Source organism: Eschrichtius robustus, chromosome X (genome assembly GCF_028021215.1).
Source record: "Eschrichtius robustus isolate mEscRob2 chromosome X, mEscRob2.pri, whole genome shotgun sequence".
Lineage (NCBI taxonomy): Eukaryota > Metazoa > Chordata > Mammalia > Artiodactyla > Eschrichtiidae > Eschrichtius > Eschrichtius robustus.
In genome coordinates this window covers 36,826,098-36,838,014 of record NC_090845.1, presented here as the reverse complement: position 1 = coordinate 36,838,014, position 11,917 = coordinate 36,826,098, and the positions used below count along the sequence as shown (strand labels likewise).

Sequence of the window (11,917 nt, the reverse complement as noted above, 5' to 3'; positions counted from 1 at the left end):
GCAGAGGATCTGAATAGGCATTTTTCCAAAGATGTACAAATGGCCAACAGGTACTTGAGAGAGTGCTCACCATCACTAATTATTAGGGAAATGCATATCAAAACCACAATGAGTTATCACCTCACACCTGTTAGAACAGCTATTATCAAAGAAACGAGAACACACACAAGGATGTGGAGAAGAGGGAACCCTTGTGCACTGTTGGTGGGAATGTAAATTGGTACCACCATTGTGGAAAACAGTATGGAGGTTCCTCAAAAAACTAAAAATAGACTTACCATATGATCCAGCAATCCCACTCCTGGGTATATATCTGAAGGAAACATAAACACTAATTCAAAAAGATACATGCACCCCAATGTTCATAGCAGCATTACTTAATTGCTAAGGTCTGGAAGCAACCTAAGTGTCCATCAACAGATGAATGATTATAGAAGATGTGGTCCATATATACAATAGAATATTATTCAGCCATGAGAAAAAAAGAAATCCTGCCATTTGTAACAACATGGATAGACCTGAGTGCACTATGCTATGTAAAATAAGTCAGAGAAAGATATACTGTATGATCCCACATATATGTAGAATATAAAAAAACCAAACTCAGAGAAACAGAGTAGAATGGTGGTTACCAGTGGCTGGGAGGTGGGGGAAATGGGGAGATATCAAAGGGTTTACCAACATCCAGTTATAAGATGCCCAAGTTCTGGGGATCAGAACTATAGTTCAGCATGATGACTATAGTTAACAATACTGTATTATATACTTGAAAGTTGCTAAAAGAGTAGATCTTAAATGTTCTCACCACAAAAAAGAAATGGTAATTGAGTGAGGTGATGGAGGTGTTAACTAATCCTACTATGGTAATCATTTTGCAATGTATCAGTGGATCAAGTCATCACCTTGTACACCTCAAGCCTACACAATATTATATCAAATATTTCTCGGTAAAGCTGGAAAAAAAAGAATTGACTGTATGTGAAAAGTCAAATGACAGGCTGAGAGAAAATATTTGTAATAAATACATCCAAGTAAGGATTTGCATCATGAATACATAAAGAATTCCTACAAGTCAATTAAGATAACTGAATTTTTAAAAACACACAAGACTTTAACACCTCATAAAAGAGGCTATCGGGACTTCCCTGGCAGTCTAATAGTTAAGACTCCATGCTTCCACCGCAGGGGGCACAGGTTCAATCCATGGCGTCGGGGAACTAAGATCCCACATTCCTCGTGGTGCGGCCAAAAAAACAAAGGAGGAGGATATCAAGGTGGTCAATGACAAACTGAGTGTTCGGTATCACTAATCGTAATGTGAAGGCAAATTGAGATACCACCATGCACACCGAATGGCTAAAACGTTAAGTCTGAGAATAACAAGTGTTGGTGAGGATGTGGAACAGCTAGAACTTTTCTACACTGTGGTGGGAGTATGAGTTAGTATACGACTTTGGAATAATGTTCGGCAGTACTGTCTAAAGCTAAGTATACCTCATTTCTGAGCAAGGTTGAAATGTCAATATTTTAAAGTTTTAAAGTCAAATCAACCTTAGTCAAAATGTTTCACATTGAAATTATATAATGGTGAGATCTGAATTCAATTTAGAAAGTGTATAGATTTCTTGTTTACCAAAGTATAACAATATTAGTATCGGTATACTAGTGAATGCATAGTTTGCAAAAAGGTGAACCATGGGTGGGGCTCTATGTAGGATTTTACAGAAAAGCCTCATTTTATTATATAATAGAAATTTAAATGAAACTTTGAAAAGTTTTGGGCTACATATGTTTCCATAGAAGAGATCTACTTAACTCTCTAAAAATGCTGACCTTTTGACGAGGCAGTATCTGAAGGTGTGGGTCACTAGCCTTCATAAGCCTTTTAGGGTTTACCTCATGCAGAGTTCAGGCTAATAAATGCATATAGTTAAAACACCATCTCCATCCTAATTACAGAGAAGAGGGAGGCTTTTTAGATCCACTTATTTGGGAACAGATCAATAAATGCTTTTACTAGTTTTTAAGGATGGTTCATTAAGAAGGAAAAAATAGATTGCAGATAATATATACTGCACCTATTGCTAAAATGCTCTTTAAATCAAGCGTAAGGATTTCATACTTTAGTACAAGCCAGGGCATTGGGACAACTGAATGGTATGATGTCATCTCTTCTCTAGACAGAGTTTATTCAATCCAGAGAAGAAGGAAGGAAGAGTAGAATACATGCTCGTTAGGAACAATAAAAGGAAGAATACATGCTCATTTCCTGTTTTTAAAATGACATCCAGACTTAAAAAAAAAAAACTCTGAAATCTTCCTCTAGCCTGAAATATGAAGGGTCTATTTTTGCAGCCAACAGTACATCCTGTTTATGATAAGTGATTCAAGTTCCTGGAATGTCCATTAAAAAAAAATCTAACCCTTCAATTTTTACACTGCCCCATGCTACTTCAGTGGAGTGGGAGCTTGTATGGGGGGATGTGTCATTGTGTAAGGTGGTCCACCTCCAATCCCCTGTGGAACAAGATGGAATATAGTAGAAATGTGTTTAAAAACTTAACCAAAGAACAAAACCAGAACACAGCAATTTGTAATGACTATTTATTAACACATGTATCACAAATGTTCACAATATCAATGCATTCTTGTTGGCATGCGAGACAGAGGAATTGTTTTTTAGGATCTTTTAAAAATATTTTGACTTTTGTTCCCCCTTCACACTCATTTTTAAATTGATTTGATGAGGTCCTCGATGTCTGTAATGTCAATGCAAAGAAAAAATATAGAAAGAAGTAAAATAACAATAGCAGTTAATTGGGGAAAAACAGAAGTAATATTATTTCCTTCACAGGAAGCAACAATACAGCTTTGTAACAGGATTATACAGGTGCACTAAACTGTCTATAAGTAAGTTCCCAGGCATGTAACAGTAAGGAGCAAGGATGCCACCCAGAGCTCGACAACTTCCTTCGTGCATGACACGTGCCTTTTTCTCCTCATGGACAATTACCAATGTATCTCTTTACATGTCCTAGGCAGCCTGAAGAAGGTAGGAAAGAGCCTTAGTAAAAGGGAAAACCCAACCAAAGGAGATTAAGCCAAAAGAACAGATAGCTTATCTGCTTATCTACATCTAGGGGGGGGTGCGGCATTTATCAATCATGATCAAGGGCTAACAGGAGCCTCCCACACTACATGCGGGGTCCCCTAGGACTAGATGCAGGGAACCTGGCTACACTCTGGCACGACAGGGCTTCACAAGATGGAATGCTACGCATGATGCAGGCTCAAAGGTGGAGCAGAGACTGTGTGGGAGTGTCAGTTGCACGGGGTGAGGGGGTTAGGACAGGTGTATTATGTACTGTGCTCTAACATTCTTTGGAAGTCTTTCAAAGATTGCTGCAGTTCCTTTCGAAAACAGGTCTCTTCTTCCATCATTCTTGAAAGACTAAGAGAAATTAAAACATGTGAGTGACTCACCATTAATAAGGCCTTAAAATAAGGTAACAAGCTGAAGAGAGCGTTTCGACGTTTTCCAGAGCAGTGATCACATCTCCTCCCCAGCACCACAGAAATGAGGCTTCGGCATGTGGCCAAGTGCCACTGAGATCAAAGAGTGAAGTGGCCAGGCAGCACTCTTGTCCCTTTGAAGGGGAGTATGTGCCCCAAAGGGAGAATCCTAGATTTAACCTCCCCCCACCATCACTCACCTTCTTACACCATCTCATACTGGTTGGCCGTGATGAACCGGGACAGACAGCAGGCCAGCAGCATACCAATCAGCTGTTGGCAGAAGGAAAAAGAGAACGAGGCTCTGAAGTCACTGAGCTAACACATTTCTAACACACCCCCGTCCGATGTAATTTTTAACAACTGAGGGCTTTTGTACGTGAATGGGGAAAGGGCGCTAGGGAAAACAATCAAACCTGATTTCAGTAGTGGGATCTAAGACTTAGGGTCTAAGTGCTGGTGGAGGTCAGCTGGAGGTTCTCCAACTGACCATAAGGTTCCAACTCTAGCTCACTCTGGCCATTAAAAACAACTTTTGACATGTAAGTAGTAGTAAAATGTGTTCACGTGTTCTGAGAGTAATGAAAAAAATTAAGTACCCCAGAATTAGCAAGATAGTAACAAAATGCCAGAATTCAAAACCATAAGCGCATGCACTGGGAAGCTATCTCAACATAGGATGATACCCCAGCCATACCCGGCTGACAGGATAATAGTTCTTTCCTTGGGACAATGGGACGCTAATCCTTGACTGGGTGAGTTTGCCAGAGAAGTAAGTCATGGCTTGTGAGAAGTGGGGCGGAGGGGGGCTTTAATTTCTCTTTGTCTCTAAACCATGTAGATATTTTAGGCCCAAATGGGCCCACCTACACCCAAGGTCTACCCCTTGGTTTTTCAGGGGCCCCAGCACAACCAATATCTGGGTACCTACGCCTCCTCAGAAGACCTCAGTCTTCTGCCCACTTTGTGCCTTGACTTAACCTGTAACACGGGTGGATCTGATAAAAAGCTGCTGTAACACTAGCAAGACATCCTTAAGTGCAGATGCGTAAGGATCTGCTCATAGGAAACCAAAATTCCCATTCCTGCTAGAGAATCAGCACTCTTTGGACAGGACCCTGATTGTGCACTGGAGTGTAGAGGGCTGCAGCTTCTCTTGGCCATGTGGGGGTCCCTTCTCCTTAAGCAATTGGCCATGTTTTATCGGTTCAGAGGTGGCAATGAGCTTTAGAGATAATCTAGTACAGTGTCAAATGTGGCCCCAGGACCAGCAGAATCAGCATCATCTGGGACCTTGTTAGAAACACATTCTCAGGCCCCACCCCAAGCCTGCTGAATCAGACACTCTTGGGGATGGGGTCCAGCAACTGGTGTCTTAACAAGCCTTCCAGGTGAGAGAACCACTCATCCAGTCCATCTGGTCACCCTTATCTTATAGGTGACACGTTGGGTCCCACCGTTGGTCAAGGCAACACCTCAACTCTGTTCTAGCTCTCCGCTCAATCCTGCAGGTTCCAACCTGCCTCCCTTTCTTGGTGAAATACCAGAGTCTTATCTTCCTTTTTCAAATGGAAATCGTGCTGTGAAATCTGCAAACTATAACTTCTGTCAGGTAAGGAAAATCACCCTATTGGACTTACCCTATCTCCTACCAAGGCTCTGGCCACCATCATTTTGTGCCACAAAATACGTAGTATCGTGCACGTACCACCAAGTGGTCAGAGGAACCATGGCTGTAACCTCCAGAGTATTGTGCCAAATGAGAAACTAAAATCCCCTCCGTGAGTGCAAGGACTTTGAACCTTATAGCTTGTCTCTTTTCATTAGAACTACCATTTTTTAGGACCAACATACACCAGATCACACTTGATACGCTCAAAATTCAGATGCCAGCCAAAAGCCAAGTATTAGAGGCACATAACACAATCAGGAGTATCGAGTTATTTAATCCTTCCTACGTGCCTGGGCAGTATTACCATCCCAACTGTCCACAGAAGAAAATGGGTTCAGGAGAGGTTAAAGAATCTCCCCCAAACCATACAGGTAACCCACACAGAGTTTAAGGCTCCACCCTCTTCTAGCCAAGGATAGCCCCTTTTCCAGCCTGCGCTCCCACCCTGGGGCCTAGACCCCCTTCCTCTCCAGAATAACTCCTCTGCCTCACGCCACCAAGGGTTCCTTCCTGCCTTACATTGCAGACTTCAGGGAGAGGACTGTCAGTGGGCATCTCTTTATTTGATCTCAAGTTCCTTAGACCCTCCTTTCTTTGTAAAGCTTAGTTAGCGCTTTAGGTTTTTCTCGTTGACCTCATGTGTGTTTTAGCACTTAACAGTAGCCAGCATTCCATTTCACAGTTTGCAATGCTCCTGGCCCCCATGGCAATTCACGAGCCACACAGCCAGAAAATTCTGCAGTACGCTTCAATATTTCTTGCATCTGAGATGGCTGCTTTCAAGGGAATACAGCATGTCCCGCCACCTTTTTTTCCTCAAACAGAAACAGCATCATCCTTAAGCACCAGACAAACTTTCTCACAGAAATAATAACTTTAAAAAATATAAGTAAAAATAAAAGCTATTTGCTTTCAAACTAACTACGTTTTGTATTTCTAGGGCAAGAATATACCTTCTGTTTGCCCATGGGAGAAGACAGATTTTTTAAAAATTATTTTTTAACATCACCGTGTGAAGTTGTTAGAGCTTAAAATTGATCAAGGGTTCATTATACAACTTACGATTGTCGTTGTCACTCACATTTTGATCCGTTAGGTTTTTGTTCCAACCTTATGTATACTATGAACGCAATTTATTACCGTAAATGTTTTAAAAATGACGCATCATGAAATTTTGAGTGAAGAAGAATTTTTCGGTGAATTTTATGCAGATACTTTCTCTGATTGTCCAAGCGATATATATACTAGTGTCTCAGAAGACGACAGTTCTTCAGAATATAGTTCTGATTCAGACGATGTGAATATTAGACCAACAAAAAGACAAAAAACCTTAGTGATTGATTCTGATATGGAAAGTGAAAATGAAACTCATGGTGCTGGAGAATGCTCCTTTGCTTCTACAGAAGAGTGGATTGAAGACAACATTTCATGAAAATTAGACTTTATAGGAGTGTCAGGTGTAACTATTGACTAGTAACGCACAAAGTGTTAGTGAAATAACAATTAATTTTTGGTAACGACTTTTTCTAGTTGGTCGCTTCTCAAACGAACCTGTATCACCAACAGAATGAAAAATCGTATAAAAAGTATAAGGCTTGGGCTTCCCTGGTGGCGCAGTGGTTGAGAATCTGCCTGCCAATGCAGGGGACACGGGTTCGAGCCCTGGTCTGGGAAGATCCCACATGCCGCGGAGCAACTGGGCCCACGAGCCACAATTACTGAGCCTGCGCGTCTGGAGCCTGTGCTCCGCAACAAGAGAGGCCGTGATAGTGAGAGGCCCGCGCACCGTGATGAAGAGTGGCCCCCACTTGCCACAACTAGAGAAAGCCCTCGCGCAGAAACGAAGACCCAACACAGCCATAAATAAATAAATAAAAGACTTTCTATTTAAAAAAAAAAAAAAGTATAAGGCTTTAAAATGGACTGATGTAACCAACAGTGACATGAAGAAGTTTCTTGGATTAATAATTTTGATGGGACAAATAAAGTCACACTGGAAAGAATATTGGTTGACTGATCCCTTACTTGAAACACCTACCTTTCCAAAGATTATGACGAGAAGAAGCTTCAAACAAATAATGACATTTCTTCACTTTAACGATAACTCAGAAGCTCCACTTCCCGCGGACAGAATTTCAAAAGTTAAACCTCTTTTGGATTATTTTCTACCAAAATTTCAATTGCTCTATATACCTAAACAAGAGCTATCACTTGAGGAGGCAATGATAAAGTGGAGAGGACGACTCAGATTCAAAACCTATAATCCTGGAAAACTTACAAGATATGGAATTTTGGTCAGGATGGTTAGCGAAAGTGAAACTGGATATATATGCAACCTTGAGATTTACACGGGTGAAGGGAAGAAACTGCAAGAAACAATATTATCGGTCCTACAACCTTATCTTGGTTCATGGCACCATATTTACCGAGACAATTATTACAACAGTGTGTCCACATCTGAAATATTGTTGAAAAATAAAACCAGAGTTTGTGGGACTATAAGAGAGAGTCGTGGTCTACCAAGACAATTAAAGGAGAAATCTAAAAATCTACAGAGGGGAGAAATGACATTCTTCCAGAAGGGAGAAGTGATTCTTCTTATATGGAAAGACAAGAGGTTAGTCCGCATGGCGACACTATTCATGACACCTCCACAGCATCTACAGGAAAGGAAGACAGGAGGACTGGCCATCAGATAACTCAGCCCACTTGTATGTTAGAGTATAACAAATATATGAAAGGAGTTGATCGATCTGATCAATATCTGGCAAACTTCAGTATCCTCTGGAAAACTCGAAAATGGTATAAGAAAGTGGGTTTCTATTTGATTAATTGCGGTGTATACAATGCGTTTAAAATTTATTGTAGCCTTATTACGCAGAATAAAATGTCTTACAAGCAATTTTTGTTAGCAGTAGCTACAGAATGGGTAACTGACCATTCTGGTGAATGTAGTGGTAGTACCGCACCTGGTCCTTCTTGTGGCGTTTCTGAAAGAGCCCCCTGCAAAGACCCACGTTGTCGACCATCAGGTAAAATAAACGAACATCTTCTAGAGGAAATAATACCCACAGGACTAAAATAAAAAATGCCGCCAGAAAGTATAAAGTCTGCTCTTCCAGGGGAAAGCACAGTGAAACACAGTATATTTGTAATAGATGTTCTGTTTCCCTGCACAGAGGTGCCTGCTATACAGCCTACCATGCTCTAACGAAATATTAGAATGCTTTTAGTAAGACATGAACAAAGTTTCAAATAAATACATTCAGTGCAAAAAAAGTTGTTGGTATTTACTCAAACGCGGGTGTTTCAATATTCACTTACAGAACAGATCGCCGGGCCACAGGCGTTAGTTTCTGCAAAAATCCCCCAGTCAATAATGTTAACGTCTACTCAGAAATTGTTCCGAAAAGAAGTCCTGAGCTGAGGCACATACAAGCTTTGTGAAAACAGCAGTTTACATATATTGGCTTTTATTTTAGTTAATTCTAGTGCAAGAAAAACTAGGATTTGGGATATGGTGGGTGTTTTGAATTGTTCGCAGGATTACTGACGTCAAATTTGCTACAGTGTTTCATCATATTTGAGAGAAAACTTTGATCTCTCATTTCCGTAAGCGCCAAGTTAAGGGAAAGCTGGGAAGGGGGGAAACATCCTGTACTTAATACCATTTACTACCAGATTATTTCTAGGTACATAAGTGAAAGCCTGTTAAAGGTAAAGACATAGCCTCTTCCTCAGAGTTAGGACCAAACGCTCGCTTGCCACTAGACCCAATTAATCTGTACACAGAAAAATCCATCTTTATTTAGATAAAACCCTTTTTTGTTTTAGGTTAAAGATATGTAAATAGCGCCTCAAAGGACAGAGGTACGCTCTGTGGGATTCCAGGCTGCCCCTCAGAAGCACACTGCTGATGTGTCTTAAGGCTGGAGTATGTGGGCACCGGAACAAACTTCTGCTTTAAACCCCGGAGGAAGACAGGAAAAGGAGAGCTTGCCTCTTATGCTAAACAGCCCTCAGGACAGAGACCCCAGAGCCACCTCTCCCTCTCCCCGTGGCTGGCGAAGTGTCAAATGCCTTACAGCCTAGGGAGTCTGAGATCAGATTATTTATATTTGGTTGTCTAAGACTGTAATTAGCCTTCATCTAATCGTTGGAAGTAACATTTTATTTTTACCACTCTCGGCCTTGTCCGTACTATATATTCTGCTTTCTTTTGGGTCATGAAAACCTCCGGGAGGCCCTTCGAGAACTGAGAAGCCAGAGAGGGAAGGAGAGACTTACAAAAGGTCTACTCTAACCTTCTCGAAGCATCCCCACAAAGAGAGCTCCAGTAACAGGGATCACGTCGCTGGGGCTCTGCTAATTACCAGGAACAGGATGGACTCCAAAAGGTGGGAGAGGGGCTGAGAGAGGGGTGGGGTCCAGGTCAGCAAAGGCGACAGGGCAAGGCTGTCTTCCCCTGCGATCACCATGGGAGGTAAACGTGGCCGGGTCCCTGATTCCTGAGGGGCAGAGAGAGGCCAGCAAACAAAGCTGTAAAAGGCAACTTTCTTAACAAAGTGGCAAGCAATAGGTCGAAAATTTTGATCCTTATAATGCCTGTGGAGATTTTATGCTGATGACCTAACTGGGAAAGTGCCAAGGTATCTGGTTTGAAATAAAACTGTATAAATGCTTTTAGGGACCGTTTCAGGGCCTGAAAATACTAGGGGAATAAGTAAAAAGTTCCGTTAGCCTTTTTCGGCCATGTCTCATCAAGGCTACTGACAGCTTTGTCCCTGCCCTCTATACAGAAAAGGTAAACAAGTCCCAGAAAAGAATCCTTGGTCCGTAAGGAATCATCTCAGTCGCCTGTGGGCCCTGGAGGAGGCCCTGCAGGGGTGAGGGTCAGGGGATGGATGGGTAGGAAGAGGATCTGTATTTTTTTTTATTTATTTATTTTTGGCTGCGTTGGGTCTTTGTTGCTGTGCGAGGGCTTTCTCTAGCTGTGGCGAGTGGGGGCTACTCTTCATTGCGGTGCGTGGGCTTCTCATTGCAGTGGCTTCTCTTGTTGCGGAGCACGGGCTCTAGGGGGGGCCTGGGCTTCAGTAGTTGTGGCGCACGGGCTTAGTTGCTCCGCGGCATGTGGGATCTTCCCAGACTAGGGCTTGGACCCATGTCCCCCTGCATTGGTAGGCGGATTCTTAACCACTGTGCCACCAGGGAAGCCAGGATCTGTATTTTTTGATGAGTACCTTTGTCTTTGCAGTTCCACAGACTCAAATCCTTTCATTATAAAGGCAGAAACTGAGTTCCATTTAGGTGCTACGTGAGGCAAGAGCAAGGGTTATCTCTGGCCTAACTGTTGAATACAGCAGACCAGATGAGATCATCAGAATTGTAATCCTGGATCTACAGTAGCCGTCCAACCTCAAGCAAACCACTCAACTCTCCCTTCTGGAAAACAGCTCCACCGTCCTTACTCAGGACTGTAACATTCTGTGCTTTGGGGGATTAATCCAGCCTAACAGTCTCCAAGTCTAGCGAAGCTATTTATGTTGGATACAGAAGTGCTAAATACAGAGACCCATAGCAGAAGGCCAACCAAGGCGGGAAGCAGTGTCACAAACTGAGCAATACAAGTGTCCAGACTCGGACGCTTGGCTTCCAGGTCATGTTAGGGACGAGGGAGGTGAGGACATTTCTCTGTGTGTGTGTGTTCCCAAGACCCCTCGGATAAAAGAGTAGCTGCCAAAGATGCAGGGAGGAGGTACCCTATAAGAACACACTCAACCACCCGCTATAAATTCATAGGGCAGCAGGACCTGCCCATCAAGTCCAGACAAATGGCCTTTTCCTTGAGAGGGCAAAGGCACCGGGACTTTGTGGAGAGAAATATTAAACACCTGCCAAAACCCTGCTATCCAAAAACAGCACTCAAGAGCTTTAAGTTAGCTAAATTAGGTAACAGGACAAAGTTCTCGCACAGTCTATTAAAAGGCTAGACTCAGCTTAGTTTTCCTTGTACTTTATACCACCTTTAATTTCTAAGACAACAGATGTGCAAGGCCGGTTTGTTCCAACAGAGGATAGCATGGACGTCATGAGAGCAGGTGAGGAAAAGGGCAAGGAGAAGGTGGAGGGCAGGTGAGGAGTGGGGGCAGGGTGCTCTGTTCTTTCCTACCCACTTTGGCCTCTACTCAGTAGAGCTTGCTTCATTATAGGAAGGCTACCACATAGGCCACTGTGACTGATTTATCGGTATCAGCCAACATCTGCTAAGTTTTACTATAACACTTCTAGAATGTTCTAGAATTTTTGAACACCTGTGGCTAAAGCTTTGGTGGCAGGTGAGTAAGGCTGGTTCTTGAACGGGCATCTGGTAAGTGGCCACCATGGTCCCAGAGAGGCCCTGGATCTACTGACAACTGGAAGCCAGCTTCAGCTTCCAGGTACCCTGAGGCTGCTGGCACCATTAAAAGCTGCAGTTCCTAGTGCGTCTGGCTAATAACAGCTGGCCGTGGCCATTCCTTTCCCTGCCCCAAGCTGAGCACAGCAGATCTCAAGTCTCTGCCCCACTGTGGTTGACCGGCCACGCGGGTGAATGGTACTGCCTCTGCGATGCTCCTGGGCTTTGGGTTTTGTTTTCTTATCCCAACAACTCTGTAGTACCTTGAAGAAACCTAAACTCTTTGAAGGGAGTCTGTCTGGGGCTTCCTTGGGGCCAAAGCCCCTTTCTCGTTGCCC

General features: G+C 42.9%; 1 protein-coding gene across 1 annotated transcript in view; it reads right to left on the bottom strand.

Moving 5' to 3' along the window:
• Window positions 1-2,590: 2,590 nt before the first annotated feature.
• TSPAN7 (tetraspanin 7) overlaps window positions 2,591-11,917 on the bottom strand; it is a 140,868-nt gene continuing 131,541 nt past the window's right edge. The window contains exons 7-8 of the mRNA XM_068533819.1: window positions 3,714-3,786; window positions 2,591-3,451 (exon numbers count right to left, since the gene is read on the bottom strand). Of these exons, the coding sequence (XP_068389920.1) occupies window positions 3,718-3,786 (69 nt within the window). The 3' untranslated portion in view covers window positions 2,591-3,451; window positions 3,714-3,717. The remainder of the gene's footprint in view (window positions 3,452-3,713; window positions 3,787-11,917) is intronic.